At 30.9% G+C, this 24,427-nt stretch overlaps 1 protein-coding gene across 3 annotated transcripts in view; it reads left to right on the top strand.

Moving 5' to 3' along the window:
* Positions 1-1,351: 1,351 nt before the first annotated feature.
* The window catches only part of LOC126780664 (uncharacterized), a 57,730-nt gene continuing 34,654 nt past the window's right edge, over positions 1,352-24,427 (top strand). For 2 of the 3 annotated variants that reach the window (XM_050505292.1, XM_050505291.1), the window contains exons 1-4: positions 1,352-2,322; positions 3,018-3,225; positions 4,664-4,778; positions 5,259-5,520. In XM_050505292.1, the coding sequence (XP_050361249.1) occupies positions 1,510-2,322; positions 3,018-3,225; positions 4,664-4,778; positions 5,259-5,520 (1,398 nt within the window). In that variant the 5' untranslated portion in view covers positions 1,352-1,509. Of the gene's footprint in view, positions 2,323-3,004; positions 3,226-4,663; positions 4,779-5,258; positions 5,521-24,427 lie in introns of all 3 variants that reach the window. The other variant, XM_050505293.1, reaches the window with a different exon arrangement.

Here is a 24,427-nt window from a genome sequence, read left to right as displayed (position 1 = left end):
AATCATTTTCAGAGTGAGAACATCTTTAACGTTGTAAATATGTTTATTAATTTGTTCATGTTAGAAACAAATAACGAATCTCCTTTTGATATATATTTTTCAAATGCTGTTGTATATCCTTATGTTAAAACTATAAGCACATTAAAATAGCATTTCGTTAAAATAATCCTAACTGATAATTTAAACGCAACAACCGACATTTTGCATGAATTTTAACAAGAGAGAGAATATAGAGTACTTAATAATTACCACGTAAAGCCTAGCGAGCATATTCAAATAATATTAGAAATTATCGCATGTTTATAATAGCTTCAGATTCTATCAATTTCGTTATTATTAAATGTTCTTATTTAATCGAACGCTGCTAAACGTTACTCACGTACAACCATGCATCACGTCGTAATTGTTTTCGACACATAATAATTAGTGATAAGCTTTGATGTACCTTAATTACAATTTTAATGAATATAATCTGTCTCTGAAGTATAAATCTGTTATTAAAAACGAGTCAATTTATTACGCACAAAATATATATTATGTATAAAAAATAAGGGCTTATTGTAAAAGTCTTTAATGGCGTCCTATTACTTGAAATATATCTGATAAAAGATTTTGAAATATATGATCCGCAAATAATGATCCGATAACTTGTACTTGTATTATACACGTACTCTGAAATCATTGAATATTTTATCAAATTAGCCTTGCGACAAGAGTATTAATAATTTGTTATGTATATTTATCGTTAGACAAATTAGGAATTAACGGAGAAATTAGGATTAAACAAAATCAAAATAGAAATATGTTTGAAAAAAATATTTGTAATTTTCCCCCTGTTTCTCTGATCCGTCTTTCAAAATATTGTATTAAATACGAATACAGTTGAACACGGAAAGTAGATAATTAACTAGAACATTTTGTTATCTGCACCTACTGACAACGTCTGGCCTTTAACCAATTACAAAACAAATGTTAGTACCCTGTAATATCGTAAATATTTCGCACGTAAATGAAATGGAACACAATTTCAATGTGTAAATTGTTAAATATATAGCGATAACTAGTTCCAGATAGAACCGATAAAAATGAATATATGTGACTTATTATCAATGATAATCTCAAGGAGTCTCGATATCATTTATATATTATCTAGTTTCGTGAGTGTAAATGAAATCATTCAACGATAACTGTATTTATACGGTTAACAATAAGATTATATTTATAAAATAAGCCGTATTATGACAGCCTCAATATTGTAACACTAGTATATTTAATCTTAAATTTTCTAGTATTCGCTAACCTGTTAAAGTTATGCCGTGTAAGATATAGCGATAAAGTGTTATCGTCACAATAGCTCCACTGCGATTAAACGATTTATACAGGTGTGACGTTAGCGCTCGCAGCTGATAAGTATTTCAATAGCCATGTGGAATAGTTTAGGAAATTTTGTCCTTTGTTGTGTAAAGTGAATTTTAAGTGTTTATATGATAATTATTCTAATGTGTGAGTATGGATAGATTATCGCAAAAGTTAAAAAAGGAAAAACAAGTGAAGAATAATGATAAAGATAAAAATACTCTATTTATTACTGACGTGAAAAGTATAAAAGAAAACCTTAAGATAAAGGAAATATTAAGAAGTGTCAAAATGAATAGCAGCATGAGATTAAAGGCTCCTCCTGGTAGCAAAATTATGAACAGCAAAGACTTCAACGAAGAGGATTGTTTTGAAGAGTCCTTAATGAATCAAAATACAAGCGAACCACTAAGTGCAGTAAATCCAGATGTTGATATTACGAAAGCTGATTTAGAAGATCATGTAGAAAGTGAAGTGAATACAAATAAATGGACTCCAGAAAAATTAAATATAAAAAACATCGAAATTGCGGAAGCAAGTGATTTTACGCCAAATGAGGCCCCTACTGAAAAAAGAAATTCTCTTATTAATAATCAAAAAGACATAAACGATAATAAAAACAATGATGTAATTGATAAATTTACTGTGTCTTTATCTAATGGAAACCTTATTGAAAAGAATCGAGATAGAAAATTATCCCTAGACCATACGATGCTATCTAGACAAGATGGTTTCTCGCAATCTGAATTAGATTTACATACAATCGGAAAATCTCCACTTGAAAGGAAATATTCATTCTTTAGGAAGAAATTGGACAGTTTTGTTAGAAACACGACCGAAATGTTTAGAAGACAAAATAGTTTTTTACAACGTCGTGGTTCCATGTCAGTTTCACTGCAATCATTAAACGATAATTGTAATACAAGTGAAGGTAATGAAACGAACTGTCCACCACTACAGGAACAGGTGAGCGAGTGTTTTCTTATCTAATAAATATATTAATATAATATGAATAGAATAATGGTTCAAATATGTAATGCTTGATTAATACGTAGTAAATGAATATATCAGGGTTTATGTATTCTAAGCTCATTAAAAAAGTAATAATTATTCATAAACAAAATTATATACCGCGATTTCCATTGTTTTACCTTTCATTTTATTGCATTGTTTTACAATTATAAGCTATATTACAAATTTCCAGTCTCTCATCAGGAATTTAGTTACTAATTTATTAAATCATTCGGAATTTAGTTAATAATCAATCACAAAATTCTACCTTTACAGATACCAATTGAATTATAACCTGGTTAATATGATTAATTTTCACATATTATTCTCGTATGTATATTGACTGACATAAAACGTAGTTTGTTTTTCATAACTGCCCTACGATATCTTTATCAATTTTATAGTTGAGTTAAAGTTAGTTATTTCGATAACCGACAAAAAATATTTTTAAACTAAGTATATATATGTAGTTAAAGTAATAATTATTTCAATGACCCTGAAACAAAATGTAAAAATGTTAATTATAAACAAAGGTGCGAAAGAAATGTACGATTTTTATTTTAACTTTACTATACATTTTCTGAATTATCTTTTAATTTGGAAAATGTATTATTTTTTAGTCATGAACACTAGATAGTTTGCTATTTAAGGAACCGCATGGAAGCAGAACAAGTTTGCAAACGCCGCCGTTTCCAATAGTGCGCAGTACCTCCAGTACCTCCAGCTTATCATTCAGGCAGAGCGGAAACCTGCCGAGTTCGTCATCACAAACCAGCCCAACTGGAAGCCAGCCTGCACTACATGGTCCACATACCACTGAATTTGAAGAGTCATATTCAAATTCTAATAGCGTAAACAGTAAGTTTTTATTATATTAACAATAACCGCAATAACTGAGACATCTGCGGTAATCGAACAGAACTCCGGCCTCGTGAGTTTAGTAATAAAACAGCTGTTCTTCCACCGCGGTGGGCGCGGGGGAAAACCACTCCGTGAGGTCTTAGCCTTAGCATTAAACATATTTAGATTATATGAATAATATTGAATGTCTGATTTCAAAATAATTTCCCTTTTTAAGTTAATATGACTATTTATTCGAGATAATCTTCAAATCTATCCAGCTACTCGAATTCAACCCACATAAAATGAAATACTGAAAACTCAATGATTCTTTTTCGAACTTGCAATCATCGGTAAAGATTAACATTTTCTAACCGCTGATCCATCTCAATTCTCCTTGGTTTAAAAAAAAAAGCATTCGCATTTTGTTTCAACAACACCATGTGTTGTTCAAATTCAGTTTAGACGTACATACATTTATAAATTCAGCAAAGTTAAACCTATAGAGCTGTAAAACGTGAAAAAGTACTCGACTGCATTAACGTGTCTCTTAATGAGTTAGAGAAAGAAGTTCGTATATTTTTAGTTTTTCGAATCTTTATTTAGACGAGGCTCGATGGAATATGTTTCAGGTAATGCGTTGCGTTGTAAAAAAAGATGAAACATCTAGTTATGTTGTATATTGCTTAAAAATATAATTAAAATTAATATTTATGCACAGACATTTTTATGAAATACAAAATTAAAATGAAAAGAACAAAATACACATTACAAATTTAAAGCAAAAACACGGCGTCTAAAAGATTGTCCTGTGGCATTGTACCCAAGACGCTGGCACTATTGCCTCTCTGCACCGCTGGACTCAGCCTTTGGGCTAAATAAGCGCCAGCTCTATTGAATATTGCTTAAATTAATTTTATCGAGACTTTTCTCGTGCATGTTATGTTCTCCAGAAATTGGGATACATTTAAACACTATGTACTGCGCTCATATTTTTGGATTATTATTATGCTATTTAAATAAATGTATGTATTTATATTATAACATAGTTGGGCGGACAAACAAATGGGCCACCTGATAGTAAGTTTTCACCACCTTGTGGCGCTGTTAGAAATATTTCTAACATCGCTAATGTGCCACCAACCTTGGGAACAAAAATTTTATGTCCCTTGTGCCTGAAGTTACACTGGCTCACTCACCCCTCAAATCGGAACAAAATAGTAAGTACTGCTATACAGCGGTAGAAAATGTGATGAGTGTGCGGTCCTATCCAGACGGGCTTGCATTAAGCCAGTAAAAATATGAAAATAAATATTTGAATTACAGAATAATTAGTCTAATACTTATAAAAATATTACTTATAAAATAATTGAATCCACATTTGTTGTAAGAAGAGGGAAATGAACTAAATTGTATTATGTATTTATTGGTATTATACTAAGCTATACTTATGCAGGCTTAAATGAGTTTTATTTAAAAGAAGCAATGTTGAATTCCCGCGCTATCTCGATGAGTTCCGGATTGGACGCCCCGTACCGTCAGCAACGCAAGAAGGCATCGCGAATGAATAGGTAAATACTACATCTTAGCTGTAATGTAAGTAATATATAAATATAATTCAATATTTATGAAATTAGAATAAATATATTTATTAAAAACTTAATTTGTTTTTAAATATTTTATTAACTATTAACAGAAACGATAACCGGTCTATTCACTCGAGTGTTAAGAAAGAATGTCTACATAAATTAATATATAATTCACTCACAATAGCGAGTCAGGACCTCTTGAATGATGCGTAATTTATCCACTCGGGAGCTCACATTCAACCCCCAATACAAAGGTCGAAAAAATCCCTGAATCTCTAAAAATATTTTTTTTGCAAAGACGTTACAATCTTTATTCTCGGATTCAATCGTTTACATGAGATAATCCAGCTTGGATCTCTTGCTTGGCTTTATCGAATTGTTACAAAAATAATTATTTTTCATATACTGAACTATACATAACTGGTAAATTAAGATAATATTATTTATTTCCTCTTGCTTTAGAGTGTCATGGATAGCAAGTGAAGGTTTAGCTAATTACGCGCAAAGGAAGATACAAGACGAGAAAAACGAAATGCTGACATGTCATTCCTATCAAGATTTTTCTAGTATACCAGAAAATGAATTGTACAGCCAAAAAAACGATAACAAGGGTCGAAGATTGTCCTACCAACGTGCGGTGTCTGGAGAAGATCCGATGCCTATGCAAATAAAGCACCAAGATTCCACATCGAGAAAAAAACATCATTTTTTTGAAAATGGCCAGGTATTTTCATTATTATATATTTGCACATTATATTCATTTTAATTTTTCATTTAATAGATAAGTATACCACTTTTTTTAAACATTTATGTTACAAAAATTTAATATCTTGTTTAGTGAAATTATTTTTGTAAGTAACAAACATTTAAGTAAATAGAACTTAAGTCTAAAGTAGGCTTAGTGCACAGTGGCAACCAAACAATACAGGTACTGGAAGAAATGTAAGCCACTTCTTACAGCGTCGAAGCGTCACCTTACCACGGATCAAAGATGTTATGTTCCTTGGGTCTGTAATTACACTGGCTCACTTACTTTTTAATCTGGAACACAGCAATACAACAAGTATTGATAGTAGAGTAATTGCTGAGTAAGCGGTACCAACCCATGCATTGTTTATTGCATCTGCAATAAACACTTTAAAAAAAAAACAAACATCTAAGTTCACAAAAAAAATATTTATACACTATTGAAGGATGACTTACTTTTATCAAGCAAAGAAAAAACACACATAAGAACCAGTGAGAAAAACTAATCCGGGAATTTCTTTTGATCTTCGAAAATCGTCTGCAGTTTACACTATAAGAATTGTTTAGAATTTAAACAGGAAAATACAATTATTACGTCAGTACGCAAAGATAGTTTACATTTTTTTAGTATGGATTTCTCTCTTATTAGTATGTAAACTTAAGTTTGGTTTGAAGCATTTACATTAAAGAAATTAAATGGTTTTTTTAAATATAATTACAAAATCATTTTAACTTTATTCGACTATATATTTATTTTTTCATGTTACATATTATGCATTACGTATTGTTCTAATGAGGGATGAGTAAGTATTATTTACTGTTCTAAATACGCCTGTAACAAGTTGGATCTCGTTGTTTCTGCGATACGTAAGCCGCTTCTTGTGAAATATTCAAGTACCATAACTTGTACAGTTATCAGATAAATATATTCATAATATCTTCTAATCATCTGCAATATAACGAACGCACTAATTAATGATAAATGAAATTATGAAACTAATATAAGGTAATTATATGATTTATTTATTTACACCAACAATAAAATACATAGGTATAGTTTGTTGGTAAACACAATTAACATTATATATATACGAAATAGGAAATAGTATTTTACGGGACTCTATAAAACTTATTTTGACAAAAACAATCTTTATAATTAACGTACTTACTAAGATATTTTTTGTGCAATTATTGAGATATTGCAGTGAGCCTGCGTACATCATATTAATAATTAATACAAAATTTTAATAATACTTAATTAGGCATTAAAAAAAACATTATTCAGAATAATGAAAATATAATATGAACAGCTTTTTCAATATATGGTTGACGTAAACTTCGCTAAAGTAATAAAATTATGTACCATATTGCTAAAGAACACGACAAATATATCGATTAATAGTTTGATAACCGTCTAGTGCATATTATAGTCAATGATTACTGGGTGACTGTAAAGGGTCGTGGAGTTATTAGAAAAACGCTTTGTCAAAGAAATACTCCGGGCTAAGAGAAAAAGAGCTTCGGAGTAAGTTAGGTTTTATTTATTTTCCTGCATTTCTGTTCAATGGCAATACAAATAACAAAAAACTAATTTTGAATTATTTGCAATGCGTCTTACTTGATTACGAGTCAAGTGTTAGGTATAAAAAAGAAGCCTTTTTTATACCTAACACTCTCTCCCTTGGGGTGCAAGCTTGTTTCATACCAAATTAGATTAATCACATCAATTAGTTCAATGGTTTATCTGTGAAAGAGTAACAGAAAGATATACAAACCTATTTTCACATTTATAATATTAGTATATATATATCACTGTCATACATTATTAGATTACAATCGAGTGCATTTCATCAAAAGACACTCCACCGTTAGGGATGTAGCATAAATTTATATATTCTAGAACCTTTCTCAGTTAACTGGCTATCTAACACAAAGGAGAACTATTCAAATCGGATTGGTAGCTTGATATTAGTGCGATCAAATATACAAGCTCTCGAGCGATGTAACGTCGGTGTAGATAGGAAGTTATCCTGCTATAGCGTTATGAGGTTCTGCTGTTCTATTTGACGTCATGTCGAAGTTTGTTTATGGGCCGATCGCGTGTAACACGCAAAAACTAACCGCTGGACTCGCACCCTTTCTTAAATTTTCGCTATTCAGCATCTTCGATTGCTTTCGTTATATTCATAATATTTAATGAGGCTGTTAAAAACAAGAACTTACTATTTACAAGCTTATATTAAACTTAATATGAATGTACATGTGTGGGAGGGGGTCAAACCTACTGAGAGTAAACTTTTGCTGGTAACTATAAAATCTCGTATATTGAATATTATAGTTTGTTCAAAATGGCCGCCGCTGCAATATGGCGGATTACTTTTTTCTTCTAAAAGCAAAAAGCTTTTAATCCCTCGATGTATAGATGTGAAATAAAATGATTCGAGCAATGGAAAAATATTTTTAGTTCGGTTTAATATATATTTTAAATATACTTATACTTCTTTCATTATGTTGACTATTGTCTGCCCTACTTGATTTAAACTATCAATTAAGAGGACTTTATAATAAAAGTAAAATGGTAAAATATCTGGTCGCAATAAATCGCTGGTAAATATATCAACGCTACGATTAATAATAATGGAACATCTGACCTTTTATGAAATTCGTACAATTGACAATGAGTGTGAGTTGTATACATAGTTCAATACAAAATGATAAAGCCGCTTTACCTAAAATACGAGAGAATATTTAGCCGGTGTCTGGTCCGGACACCTGTTTAAATTTCGAAACTATGAAACAGGACTTACGATATATGAGTTTCAGTTATTTATGTTTATAAAAGTACCTAGACGTACTTTTATTATTATAATTAAGTCTATGTAATTTTATTTATTAAAGTAAGTAATAATAAAAGTGCACACATTCTTTATATAAGATATTAAAAGAACTTAATATTAAAATTAAAAGAAGAAGTTAACTTCAATCAATATAATTGTGGTATACTGAATCGCATAAAAGTTACTAATACTAAAATATATTTATATACGTAATACATATCTATACTCACTTAGACCTCTAATATTTAGCTATGATTAATAATTAAAAAAAAAACCTATTTTGCACAGCTTGTAATGATCATCGTGTTTTTACGTTCCTTTTTAAAAATATAATTATACGTATTATTTAACCTTAATCAGTTCATTTCATATTGATTACATAAACTTATTCACAAAATTATGGACGTAAATTTATAAAATTGTTAATCAATAAATGATAACAAATAATGAACCAATTACAATAACAGATGCCGTCTTCATTTTTATTTTTAATTATATATCGCTTTAATATAACATTATGTAGATAGTATACATATTACCGTATACCATATATAACAGCCTCGCACATTAACATCAACTAGTATTCACCCAGTGGTCGACCTTAAATATAACAATATATAAGACGTCTTTAAGAGTACATAAAAAGAAACAGCAGTATTTAACCCCATAGATATAAATGCTACGTGATCCTTATAATTTACCCGTTACAAGTTTATAATTAACTGCGAAATGTATTTCATTTATTAATTATTTCCGTCTACATCTCTTAAGTTCAAAGCCCTTCATAGCCCGATCTCAAGGAATCCAGATCAAAAACTTGAAAAGATTTAATTTAAAATATCTCACCTTATAATTATTTCGCGTTGTTAGTTCGTAACTTAGACAAAAAATTTCCTTTGAACCGATTTCAAGAAAGATTCCTGATTCTGTCGTATTTTTTCACAAGTAGCTTCTGAAAAAATCGCCGACTCAAAGACCACCAAGATCGATGTGTCAATCACTGTGATAATTTCTTGTTCTTAGGTCTTAGTATATAAACATAAAGATACTGTTAAAGTTCAGATTTATTTATAATATAAAGAACGTGCTTCAGAAACTTCATTTTTCCAAGCTTTTATTTAAGTTGACCGGTTAACATTACAATTGGTCTGTTAAATCATGCAACAGAATTTTATACAAGCTCCTAGTTATATACTAATCATTTGTATTTATTTTAATACATGGATTAACTTAAAACAATTTTTTTATATGAAATTAAATTTCCGTTTCAAATTCCTACAGACTGAGTTTTCATGTGCCTAATTAATGTTTATAATTTATCTCGTGCTCTGTGGTGAATGAAAACATCTTGAGGAAGCCTGCATGTGTCGAATGAAAAAGTTCCAGACCATTTCTCAAGGGGGGATGGAATATGACATAGTCCAGCAGAGCGGCAACTGTCATAAAAAATAAATTTAATTTCAGTACAGTAACAGCCTGAGAATTTCCCACTGCTGGGCTAAGGCCTTCTCTCCTTTTTGAGGAAAAGGCTTGGAGCTTAATCCACCACGCTGCTCCAATGATTGATGGAATACACATGTGGCAGAATTTCAGTGAAATTCGACACATGCAGGTTTCCTCACGATGTTTTCTTTCACCGTCAAGCACGAGATGAATTTTAATTACAAATTTAACATTCAGTGGTACTTGCCCGAGTTTGACCATCGGTTAAGATTCAGGCGTTCTTACCACTGGGCCATCTCGGCTCAGTAATACTTAATCAAACAATATTGTATTTACATCATTTTAAAACAATTTTTTTGTTAGTTATTTTACAAATCGATTAATAATATGTCGTCGACGGTACATATTTTAATAAGAAATTATTTTATCATTAAATTAATAATTTAAGATCACAACAGATTATATAAAAGATGTTTAATGAAATATCCTTAAAAGCTTTATCACGAGACATGTAACTTTATACGGTTACTTACATGAGGCGACCTGAACAATGGAGATATTGTTGGATTTAATATCAATCCTTCAGAAATGCGCTCACCGTCAGTATGGCGACACGAAATAATCATATTGTTTACCATTGTTATGTAAAGAAAATCAAAGCTATTTCACAATTTAATTTTTTGCTTAGAATTTTGAAAAAAAAATTAATACATTCTTAATCATTTATATTTACCATATTAATGTTCGGTTACTATACTTAGAACAAATTGGTTTTAATAATAATAATATCCTGGGACATTTTTCACACACGGCCATCTGATCCCAAATTAAGCTTGTACAAAGCTTGTGCTATGGAAACCAGACAACTGATATACTACATATACTAGTTTTCTTTTGTAAATATATACTTATATAGATAATTACACCCAGACTCAGGACAAACAGACATGTTCCTGCACACAAATGTCTGTCCTGGGTGGGAATCGAACCCACAACCTTCGGCGTGAAAGGCAAGTATCTACCAAACACGCCAACCGGCTCGTCAAATTTTGCTTATTGATGATATAATTTTCTATCACAATTTTACTATCCGTAAACTATATGAATGAATTTATTATTTGATAATCGGTGTGAAGTTTTACATCAATCGGTTTTACGGAATTTGTTTAAAATCAACATATAATACGACACTACGTGTGCGTGTGACAAATGTTAGGTATTAGTATAAAACAAAGTGCTCGTCGTATGTTTGTCTGAACGCAATTAACTCAAATACTACCGAATGGATTTTCATACGGTTTTCACAAATAAGCTGAGTGATTCATGAGGAGGGTTTATAAGTATTTAATTAATCAATGTATTGTGTAATTTTACTGAAAAATTACAATAATTTTTAAATATATCATTAAACTCCGGTGTGCTCTGCGTAAACTAATCGAGTTGTATATACCCTATATAAACTTTGTATGTAGATCCTTATTATGTCCGTGCGACGCAGACGGGTAGCTTTTAAATTATTTTTTATGATAATTTATATCATAAAAAATCTTTATCATCAAAATGCGATAGTTTAAGGTATTCTAAATTTCAAAGATTTCATTAATTACAGGGTCCTTGTTTGATCAAAGTGTCGCTATGAGAGTTGGGGAATTCCTTGAAAGATTTATATCCATACACATATTTAGAAGCAATTTAAGCTGTGATTGAATTTAACTTATCTTAAAGCCTTGTTAAATAAGAGGTATTCCTTAAATTTATTGATATTTTTTTAAGATGACTTAATTATGAAAAGGTAAAATGGATTGAATGTTTCGTTTAACATGATTTTATAAATACATAGTTATTTAAATCAATGCTTCAGACCGGATAACTCGCGACACAGAAGTTACATTTTAAGTCTTAAGTATGAAATAATAATATATTACAATCATTTTCAATCATTATATATTTGTAAGCTCTTGCAAAGTATAAAGTTACATCTGAAGCTGTAATATTAAGTATAATAATTAACGAATTACAATAATTTCCGATTTTATAAACTAATTTGTACTACAAAATATAAATTCATATAATATAATTATACATACATACATAAAGAAGTCAATACCGATAAATAGATCATGATAATAAACAAACTCAATTTCTCATTTATAAAATTCTTATCAAACTCATTTATATTATTAATACATACTATATAAAATAAGCTATATATTCTATATTAATAATAGATTTAACTCATTTTATTTTGTCTTCGAAGAAGTATTTTAATAGTCATTTTTGTCGAATTAACCAAATATGCGTTTAAAATATATCATACCTATAAAAGTTCAGGAGTTGATAAGTTAAACAATACTTATATCTCCTTCTGTCGAATGTCAAATTAATAATGTCAGATAGAGAGATATCAGCGATAACGAAACATAACCGCTAAATATTTTTATAAGTAAGGCCATATAGCTTTACACCTTTTATAACTGACCCGACTTCTTACGGAAAAATCAGCCAGTATCTTATGTATATATATATACGTTGTTTTGCCAGTGAAGTATGTTTTGGTAGTCAGACAGAAGAAACGATTTCATGAGCGTAGGCTATTAGTATACACGTGAATTTTATAATAATATATATGCCTATACTGATCTAGCAATTAGGAATATTTAATACAAATGGGTTGATTTCAAAAACTATCACTATATGACAAAACATAGTGCTTTAATACAGTTTGCGTTGCGGTGCGAGGATCAAAGAGTTCCTTTTTTTTGTGCGAGTTGCCGTCGCGCGCATTTTCTGGAGTTCGTTTGTAACGTCGAATGTTTTCAACAAAACACTGTTACAGTCATATTGTTCGATGATGGAAATTGAAAAAGGGAAATTTCAGTTAACATATTAATATGTAAAAATAATAATAAAAATACTTAACGCTTAAAGCTAAAGGCTAGGCTGACTCAGTGTTGGCAAGTTTTTCAAGATCTGGTTAAAATTCACGTCAAACAGCATAATAAAAACTAACCATAATTTCAATAATATAAGATAAGATTTTTTTTTTAATAAATATTAACCTAAGTATTAAACTCGGTCTTTAATTAATTAATTTTTTATAAAATAAGCATAATAATGTGATTCAATCGTTATTTTTACCGTTAAAACTATAAACATCATAAATATTTTTAGAATTATTTATAATGTTCATATATATAAAAAAATCAAACTAGTTATTAAAAAAAACGTCTTTAAACCAACCTATGACTTGTCTTTGAAACCCTGCTACTTTATAAAAATTCTAACGTTACTTTTAACAACGCAAAATTAAGTGGTTCAAATCAGTGTTCGTCAAATATTTATAATAAAAGATAGCCGTTAAAATCCGGTGGAGGTGGGTTAGAGGTGAGGAGGTAAGATGCGCAGGTAACCGGCGCAGGTCCGAATGGTATATAAGCCGGGGTGGACTACCCTCAGCACCAGAAGAACTCCTCCGGCCGGCGACGCGCTACGAGCAACCCCCCAAACTAGAGCAGCGCAGCTCAGCTTAGCAAAGGTAAGTCTACAGCGCGTTAGTATAAGTTAAAAAAGTGAAAAACCAACTCAATAAAAAAAATTAAAATGGTGTTAAAATTCTACTTTAATTTGTTTTTAATATTGTGACTTCTTCAAATCTAGTGTTTTTTATCAAAAAAAGTTTTTTCAAACCGTAAAGTATTAATTATAAATAATTAACTCAAAAAATATTTCCTTAAAATTTATTAGTCAAGTATTATTTTATTTTCGAAATTTACAATTAATTCTTAAATTTCTAAATAGACCTAGGCCGCGATAAAAAACCCTCCTAACTCATATAATATAAAGTTATAAAAAATGTAGTCTTCTAAATTGTAAAAAAATTTAATTCCGCTATTATTCTTTTTAAAATTATTTTTGATATAAATTTTATAAAGTACAAAAAAACATACTCGCTTAGATTTCTTACAACTCACTAAAAGAAAGAGTAAAAACGGTAAAAAGAGTAAAAACATTATGTTTAAATAGAAATGTTAAATTTTGAATGAAAAAATTAATATATATTAAATTTTAAGCAAAAAAGTTAAGTCGTTTTATAATAAAGCTTAGAAACCGTAAAACATCATTGAATTACAAATTGCCGTCGCAAAACGTACATCTATGTTAATAAGCGCCGGAGCGGGTCGAAATTCATTTCTTAATTTCAGTAACTGGTCTTTGCGATCTTATCTCACGCAATATTGATTTGAAAAGTTGATTTTCGGAATTTATTACACACTTAAACTTTTGAATATATTATACTATTACTGGTGGTAGGGCTTTGTGCAAGCTCGTCTGGGTAGGTACCACCCGCTCATCAGATATTTTACCGCAAAACAGCAGTACTTGTTATTGTTGTGTTCCGGTTTGAATGGTGAGTGAGCCAGTGTAATTACAGGCACAAGGGACATAAAAACTTTATATAAGGTTGGTGGCGCATTGGCTATGTAAGCGATGGTTGACATTTCTTACAATGCCAATGTCTAAGGGCGTTTGGTGACCACTTACCATCAGGTGGCCCATATGCTCGTCTGCCTTCTTATCTATAAAAAAAAATCGCTACATGAAATGGGTTGGATATTGCAAGTAATCGAGAAACACACAAGAAGATTTAAAAAAAATAAAATCTTTAAATTGCACTACTAAAATTAAATCTTTAAATTACACACACTATTAAAATTATTTATTTATAATATATGAAATAATACGTGATATTATTAATATTTAAAAAATTCTTCATAAAAATTATTACGCTCCGATGCAGTTAAACGGCCCTATAATTTCACGCACAGTCACGCATAGTCAAATAGAATCATTACTTATTATCATTTAGACTATCCATAAAATAAAAATAATTAAGTACGAATTTATTTAAAACACTAATCAACACAGTCATGCACAGTTACACACAGACACACACAGTCATGAAAAGTTACACACTAAGTCATCCTAAATAATAAACAATCAGGCACCTTGACACACAGTCATGCACAGACAAACATAGTAATGCACAGATACATACTAAATCATACATAGTCATACAAAGACTGCCTGTTGCTGTATTATGCTACAGGCTACGGGTTACGGGCTTGAGTCAGGATTTATATTCGTTCAGCTTTCCAATTAAAATCCGCAAAATGATATGTCTTTATTCTTTTTTTGTCTAAAATATAATACGATATTTTTCGATGCAACGAATCTTCAACTGTTACACTCGGTTACACACATTTACAATCAGACACATTTGCATACACAGACACGCAGTTATACCGACACTCACGCATAGACACACAGTCACGCACTGATGTACACAGTCATGCACAGTTACAAACTGAGTCATACTCAGTAATATATAAACAGGCACTGTGACACACAGTCATGCACAGATACACACTACATTATACATAGTCATTGTGAGACTGCCTGTTGCTGTATTACGCTACGGGCTACGGGTTACGGACTACGAGCAGGATTCATAATATGGTCGATCATTTTTCCGATTTTATTACAGTCCGCGACATTATAATGTCTTTCTTCTTTTTTGCCTAAATTATTAAATGAAATATTTTCCTATTAATAATAGTACACTAATGAATTTAAAAATGAAAACCAATAATCATTTCTGTCTATACTTTGCTTCAATTATAAGCAATTATTAACTAGCTAAATGCTTTTTAGTAAATATATCTTAATACAATTACGTTAATTTAATAATACTATAAAAAATTATGGCCCATATTCATATGAATAATAATTTATATGACGCCCTTGACTTTCTGAAGAGAGTCGTATTACCAGGTCATGTAAAAATCATTGAGGGAAACACTTGCCTTATCAAACGCAAACGTACTTGTAACCGCCTTAGTTTTTCAAAAATAACGTATAATCGTATCATTAATATAAAATTTGTGCTACAGTGTTAATTAAATTTGTTCATATATCCTAGAAGCCACATAAATCTAATAAATTTAATTTGATTTTTTTTGCGCATTATGAGCAAAGGGTTCATTTGGCGGATTTTACATTTGTGATGTGATATGGAATCCCTACAACACTGAATGCACAAAAGGCTCAAAATAAAGCTTTAATTCGATCTTTCAATCAAAAACATCCACTTTTGGTAACACACAAATTGTCTTATTAACTTAAAAAGGCAAGTCTTTTGAAATCAGGTTGTTAATTAACGAAAATTATGTTAAAAATATAAAACTAATTTAAATAGCAATCTTATTTCGCAAATTTTACAACTACTAATTGGTATTCGCATATCGTTCCATCCTAAATATGGTATCACTGTGAATATTTGCTTTTTGTCAGTAAAAGTGTTAGTACACCAAAAATCTAGTTAACCATTTTAAAAGTACTGGAACGCTCACAAAGAGTGACAACAATCTTTAATTATAAAAGTACAGCTAGTGTGACTCGCTACCATGAGTTTCATAAAATGTTACAATTTGATTTTTCACCTTTTTCGTAGAGGAAATAACGAATGCCGAAAATCCTTTTAATTTTTGCTGTGTATAAAATAGAAATATCAAACTATAACTGGATTTCAGTCGTGTTCAATTTAAGTCACGTTTTTAGTTTTAACAAATAAAAAAACGCCTGTAATTGGCTCTTGCTTTATAATGCTAGCTTTACTACTTAAAAGTTGTCAAAATAAATATAGTTAGTGTTATGATGTTAAAAATAATATGTTCATAACCATATTATTATATAATCTTGATTAAATATAATTTGATATTCGAAGTAATTTTTGATATCGTTACAAAATAATAAAAACAACGTTCTGATTTCACGATAACACATTCGTGTTGCAGAGTCTATAATTCACAGTCTAAAGGCCATAGCTCTTTCGTTCCCCATCGCATCAGCCGGTGCATTTCAAAGCACGGTAGCCACTTCGTAATTGTTATCTAAGAAACAGCCCTAAGAACAGAACAGAAGCTAACTGGAACGCTCACAAAGAGTGACAACAATCTTTAATTATAAAAGTTGTTTCTATCGTCTTTTTTATTAGACAAGATTTTCTAGAGCATGGTCTTTTATGTCATTTTGATATATAAAAATAATAGCTTACATTTAATTATTATGTAATTTGTATTGTGTTAAATAATTACAAGCGATAATATAATAATCTTTACATTTATAAGTGTTATTCATTTTATTAACTTTTGCGTTCAGGATCAATCTGATTCGAGATTGAAATATTTACCATTATTCTTCCTTTGTCTGATTAGCTGTAAATTTTAAAAAGTCTTTCTTCTTGCTCGACCTATTAATAGCTTTATGTTATACAAAAATTAAATGTTTTAGAGAAACAATGTGAGTAGAATGATATACCAACCAATATACATATCGCCATAGACGCCATATTCGTCTCAATGTATAATTATGTATATATAGAAGACAAAATATTACAATTAATATTTTTCATACAGGTCTTACCACTCTTTCAAATTAACAAACGAGCGGTACATTAAAAAAAATGAAATCCCTAAGACGAGAGCGTGCCCGCAGCGAAAGCCCAGCCATGCGCGGCTTCCGGTCGCCTGTCGGCGGCCGCCCAGATGTAAGTCAGTGCATGAGATGTACACGTGCTGTGTTGTTGTTAATTATAAAAGCATCGTTACTTTAGATTTGCATGATTTCCTTTATGATTTTTATCATTATTTTGCAATTCAGTCGGTATTTAGTTTTTTTTGTTATCTCATCTCCTTGTACATGCTACTTCCAGCTGTGCACAATCTGAATACAAAGTAAACATAATTAGCAGGTATAATGTCTTTATTTACTTATGAGTATAAAAAAACATAATTAATGTGCAGCTTACCAATCTGAATAATCATTAAAATACACATATTTTAAGACCATGTACCAGATGGTTCGAAGATTTCTTTTAAAATAAAATTAATCTGTCAAAATATTTGCGACCCTAATCGAAATGTCTACTATTAATCTAAAATATTACAGACTCGATCATAAGACAGAAAGTTTGCAAATGAGAGAATAACGATGACCCTAGCGTATCATTAGCAAAAAGAGAAGTGGTAAAAAGTGCTGTCGACTTTCAATGTAGGTGATCATTAAAACTTAGTTTAGTAAGTTGGCATGCTGCCACCGTGCATTTGATCGCTCGATGGCTGGACCAATATATATATATTCCTTTATTATTTGTAGTTGTTGATGTTATAATTTGCTTGTGGAATAATTAAACATATTTTTCCCGCTTTACAATTTTCCGCCTCTAAATTTTAAATGTAATTTTAGTAATTATTATTAGTATTATTTTGAAATGTATCAGTTATTTAGGATTCAATGGGACTCAGGGACGTCTACATAAAGCGTACCTTAACGACTTCTATCGCCGGGCGTCATCGATTTGATTCGAAACCAAAACCGAATAGCGACAAATTTATTATCTAACTCTGTTACATCATTGTAACACTGTATTTATTAGTCTACATGAACCTGAAATTCACGCTGATAGTATTATATACTAAAACCTTCTTCAAATCGCGCTACTTTTTCTGATATAAGTTATATATATATTAATTTACTATTTTATTCAGTAAGGCATTACAAAATAAAACAAACTTCGTCTCCTTGTCATCTACAGACAATTCTAAAATGAAGTTCAAAAGTGGTGCAAAACTTGACAAAGACTTCTGCAGCTTATTTATTTATTCGAAATAATATATAATGGCATTCAATTCTAGTAAGCTCTAAGTTAATTACAAAACAGCTGCGAATCACACAATAGAAGAAAGTAAATATTAATTAAAAATCACTTTGCGAACAAAACAATCTGCACTGTGACTAGAACTAATAAAAAGTGGATCCTTTATAAATTGAGCAACGAAGTCAATACTTGTTAGGTAACCTACAAATGCAGCGTCAATTTAATCGTCGATATATACAGTATTGATACTAAAATTAACCGTGTGTCAGCGATCCGTCAATCTCGCAACAGTCGTCGGTATACGTTCGACATTGACATTCCTCTCGTTTACAGTTTTTTACACCTTTTGATTGAATAATATGGTAAACATTTCCAACAATTTTTCCGAACACATTTCTTTCAATCAAAAATTAATTGAGTGATCACCATCTCCGATGATTTTAATTACAATTATTTTTTAATGGGCATATAATAATTCGCCTACCGTTTTCTTCTAACTCTTTTAAGTATGTAAGATATTTCAGTTTGATATTAGCCGTCAATCCGCTTTGATTAAATTTTGATCCGAGGTTTTATGATTAAATTTTGGTATGGATTGAACTGATGCCAGATTGAACGTCTTATGGTCACCTATTTCATTGGCCATCAATCCTTCAATCCGCTTTGATTAAACTTTGTTCCAAGATTACGGCTTAAACTGATGCTAGTTTGAACGTGTAATAATCACCTTACACAAGACAAATTTAATTTTAGATTTGGAATTTAAGTAAAAAGTGGATAAATAACATAGTACGAATATAGTGTATTTCTTAAATTGCCTCTATATAAAAGCACTTTATGTATTTACAAATAATAATAAAAACTGACTTTGATTTACATCATATCATTCGTCAAAATATTAATCATTTGTGGTAATATACGTGGATCTTAAATAAGTAACATGGGCATAAATCTGGGTTCTACAGCTTATGCTTATATTTTTTGCGCGAGTGTGAAAGAAAACAGCGTTAGGAAACCTGCATGTGTTTGCTGAAATTGTGCTTCATGTACATATTACTCACCTGCAGTGAAGAAACATTGTGCATCAAAGCTTTTCCTTACGAAGATGCCCAGTAATTTTATGGCCGTTAATTTATTAATCACCATTGTACTATGGATAATAGGAGAGATAATTTAAGAAGGAGATATATTTTAAAATCGAGGCGAGGGCGAAGTAATTTAATGTTTTAATATATAAGCTAATTGTATTTACATGTCTATTTTCAGCTGTAGCTATATTTTATTAGTGTAATTCTAGTCGAACAAGTTCTATTGAGCTGTACGATAACTTAGCCTCAGATAAGATACCTTAATAAGTCATACCTTTAATTCTTAGTCTCCAATCATTTATGGTGTACTAGAAAGTTCTTAATTCCTTACATCTCAGTAATTACTATTAAAGCGTTTAAATCAAACTTGGCCTTGTTTCTGGTAGAGCATTGTCGCCGTAAGTCTTTACAATAATTCTGTGTTTAAAAAAAAAGGTTTTTTCACATTCATATACTTAAAAAAATACATTATATCCACAAATATATCTAGTGCCCAGTTTGACATTCGAAATATATATAAATATGTACGCGTTAGTTATGGTAGAGTTTTCTTGTGCTGAAAAATGTGAGAACTTATTCAACATTCCTAATAGCAACAACATTTCCTATAATCTTGTCTGTAGGTGTTTTTATAGCTGTTTCTCCGTAAATGGCACGGACGTTAATTGGAGAAAATATGTATTCCAACTTTTGCTCTTGTTTCACTTACTCCTGAAAAGCCTTAGTAGGATTTTAAACGCAAGTTTCAACTCCGAACTAATTGGATTGCAGGAGGTATTTTAAGCTTTTAAGTTCTTAAGGAGTATGTATGCGCCTTATGTCGTGTTCGTTAGACATAAAACACAGTTCGCGTAGTCGTGAAATTCTTCTTTTAGCAGTATTCGCTTAGAATTTTAATTTCCTTACCTAAGCCTATGCCTTACATAAAAGTACAGATCACAAGGTACTAGGTATTAATCCCGCATCGAGCCCAAAAAGCTTGTCACATGTTTTCGCAAACACACTTGTGCACTATAATTTCTCCTGTGCAGCTTACACTGGGGATTGAAATCGAGATTGGTCACCTTGATTAAAATTCGGATAATAGGAGATATTCACAAAATTTTAAGTGTTACATCAGTAATATTTATCATCGTTTTTAATACTATTACTAGCTACTACTACTAAGACTACAAAGAAATATCACGATCACATTGATAAAATCGATTAAATGGATATAATATTAGAACAATACCTATACCAGGGATTAGGCGAGCAGTTTATGTGCATGATATCGTCATTAAATTAGTAAATTACCCTTGGGCTTGCAATTTTGTTGATATATCAGTATTAATCTGTAGTACTATTATTTTATATCAGCGGTCATCGTAACTATTAATTTGATATTTCTATTTTTTTTATTCTCAAATATTTTTGAGATTCTGTTTGTATACGAATTTCCTTGACTGCGTAACAAGGAAAAATTAATGGAAATAGAAAAAAATTATAGGACGCAGATGCTGATTTAATATGCTCGTTGTAACAATTACAAATAAACTTTATAACTGAAATTAAAATCCATATCTACTTAATTTAATTTTCTTAGCCGTCTTTTAACCGCACTGATTCTTATTTTTATTTGACTTCTAGCGCGTGAATTAAAATTTATATACATGGTAACATTTCAATCAGTCTTTGGCTAAGAACATATGAAGTGGTTTTGACCCGCGCCCGTCGCGGTTTCGGACTCCCAGCTTCTGTAGATATGTATGTAAAAAAAATACATTTCACGACGCGTTTTACACCCCTAACGTGTGCGATTACTTGCTGGTCCCGATGCACCGGCGGGCGCGGGTTCAGCCCGCGCGCCTTACGATTAGTTGGCGGGTGGGAGCGTACAGAAACCTGAAACCATATTGTATACCCACTCTTCTTGCGATAATAGCTCGCCAAGTTTGCGGGCGGTAACACTAACCGACATTCGCGGTGAAAAGCGCTCCATGAGTTTTTAGCCTTTTTCTTTATCCACCTTTAATCTCTTAATAACAAACTTTTTATTATGTTTATAGACCCCTGTGTGATTTTTTATGTAATGTCTTTCTTTACAGACTATTGCGCCCTTATTTAATTGTTTTAAATTATTATTGCTAAATGGTGTTCATACGATCATTCAATTTAAAAAAAAACGCGTGTACTAATTAACGGCTTTTTTATCAAGTACGGAGTGTATCCACATAAATAAAATAAAATAAAATGTAATATCCTCGGTAAGATAAAAAGATAAACTATTAAGAAACGCTCATTACAAACTTCTTTGAGTATATAAAATTATACTGTAGGCGATTCTAATTCAATAAAAGTAAAAACTAGATAATTTTAATCTCAGATTAAGCAATAGTTACGAAGATTCAATACGTATGATCAACTCACAATAGCGTGTTAAAATATAGTTTCAGGGTTTCCTCATGAATCGAATTTTTACAATTGAAAAAGTTATCGAATCGTGTGTTTCATGAAAACTGTAGTCTCAACATTTGTGAACCTTTTCCGAAACTTTTAATAATAATAATGTCCAGACCGATTTCGGCCATGGCGGCCAATCTCAAGAGAGATTAGCCAACTATGCAGGAGATATTATAGCATTATAGTGCACAAGTGTGCGCAAACACAGGTGCACTCTCTATTCCCTAACTATCATAATCCGATGGGACGGCAATCCAACATGACCGGAAAGAGTTCAGGCGCAGGACCAACGGCTTTACATGATTTCCGAGGCACGGGAATGAACACACTTTCATATTTCAGACTCCGGGCTGCTATTAAAAATTTTCTGATAGAAAACCCCAATAACTTTTTATTGGCCCGACCTGAGAATTGAACCCAGGACCTCCAGGTCTGCGACCTTACATCAAGGCATTAGACCAACGAGGCAGTCACACTGTATGTATCTACTATACTATAAAAGATAGATAGTGTGTAATTATTATATGTTTCCAATTCTCTTTGCTTAGAAGTTGGCACCAACGGTCTGTAACAGTACTGCATTTTAAAACATGTGACCAGAATATTCATCCAGTTCAAGGATTTAGTTTGGCTTACTGTGCATTTACACAATATTAGTCGTTACTTGTGTATTGTCTGCTGAACCAACACCGCTCGCTTCGTATTAAATTCGCTCGTGGGTTATCGGACTTGATTCACAGTCATTAGTATTAGTAGATTCGATAGCCAATCGTTGGGCGTGTCGTAAGGTCGAAAGTCAAAGTTCTAATTGATGTTTGATATTATAAAAGTAGCTCACGCTAATGGGGCTAATCGTATGAGCTCATTATAAGCGCAGGTTTATTCGATAACATTAATATTACACTTTGATTTGATTATATTTTTATTTCCCGGACTTTTCCATATGTTTCGAAGGAGACTTTAACATGCAGCCATTGTAATTTTTCAGCGCTTTGATAAAACCGGAAGTATTTAACAGTCAAAGCTATTAGTATAGATTTTATGCTATTAATATAATTTTACAGTTTTCAAAGTATAAGTATATAAGCTATATTAATAAGTATAATTCAGAATAATATTGTCCAGCATTTTTTTAAGCTATGTACAGTCCTTTTTATTCATATATTTTATAACTAAACTTTGAAGATTGTGATGTAACATTGTATCCACGACGCTGGCACTATCGCCTTTGCACTGCTAGATTATTATTCTGCCCAGCATTGATTATAGCTTAATAAGTTAAAAATAATAGCAGATTTCGATAAATTTCGTCACTGCTGAACGAAGACAATCTTTGCTTGAGATTTCTTGCAGTTTCACGAAGATTTTAATTTTATTAAAAATTATTATTGTTTCAAGATACATATTTATCAATATTTAGACTCTAAAATTGACTGTGGTATGTTAAATACATAATTATAATGTATGCAATTAATTACCAGTAATAAATTATTATAAACAATACAAAATAATTATAATATAGAAAATATAGCATTATTATAAAATAATGTATATAATATAAATAATATATCATAAAATAAAGTATATATATTTATAACATCGATATAAAGGTTTGTATATTAGTTATTTTTGTTATAACGCGTCATAAAAATAAACGGCTTTCCTAAATGTTGCTTCACATAGTAGTGTGGTCAAACTCGACCGAAGATGTAGGCTGAGGTAATTGGCGGCTCTTGATGATGCCTTAAGATGTTAAATAAAGTTCGAGCCGCGGGTGCGAGTAATTCGACCTCAAGCGTACAAAATATAAAACCTTCTCCGAGATATATTTTCATTTTATATCATCGCTACCTTCCTTTTTACTTTTTTATAATCTGTCAGCTAAATTTACTTGACAAAACTTTTGTATTGCTATCTCATGTGTTAGGTAAAAAAAACAGTCATTAAATCATCAACAGTCATTGCATTGTCGTGTAGCCGATCTGGGCCAGTGGTTAGAACATGTGAATCTTAAACGAAGATTATGTGTCCAAACTGATGTACACCACTGAGATTACATGTGCTATTTTAGTGTTTATAACTTCTGTGTGTGACATTTACAGGCTATTCGTTTAAAAACGTTTAAGAACATTTCCGAGATTATCAACATTAGTAGTGAAAATATTGTCAATATTCTAATTATATCAGTATATATATATAACTATATCCATATATATATGTATATCCCATATCGCACGACAGCGCAACACTTGTCAATATTTTTTAATTAATAGCGAATGTCTTTTTCAAAGTTTATTCTGGAAATAATTCTTCGTAAATAGTTTTCTTATGCACTATAGCACAGTTATATTGTGCAAT

The sequence above is a fragment of the Nymphalis io genome, chromosome Z, assembly GCF_905147045.1.
Source record: "Nymphalis io chromosome Z, ilAglIoxx1.1, whole genome shotgun sequence".
Taxonomy (NCBI): domain Eukaryota; kingdom Metazoa; phylum Arthropoda; class Insecta; order Lepidoptera; family Nymphalidae; genus Nymphalis; species Nymphalis io.
This window is presented reverse-complemented; position numbering and strand designations above follow the sequence as displayed.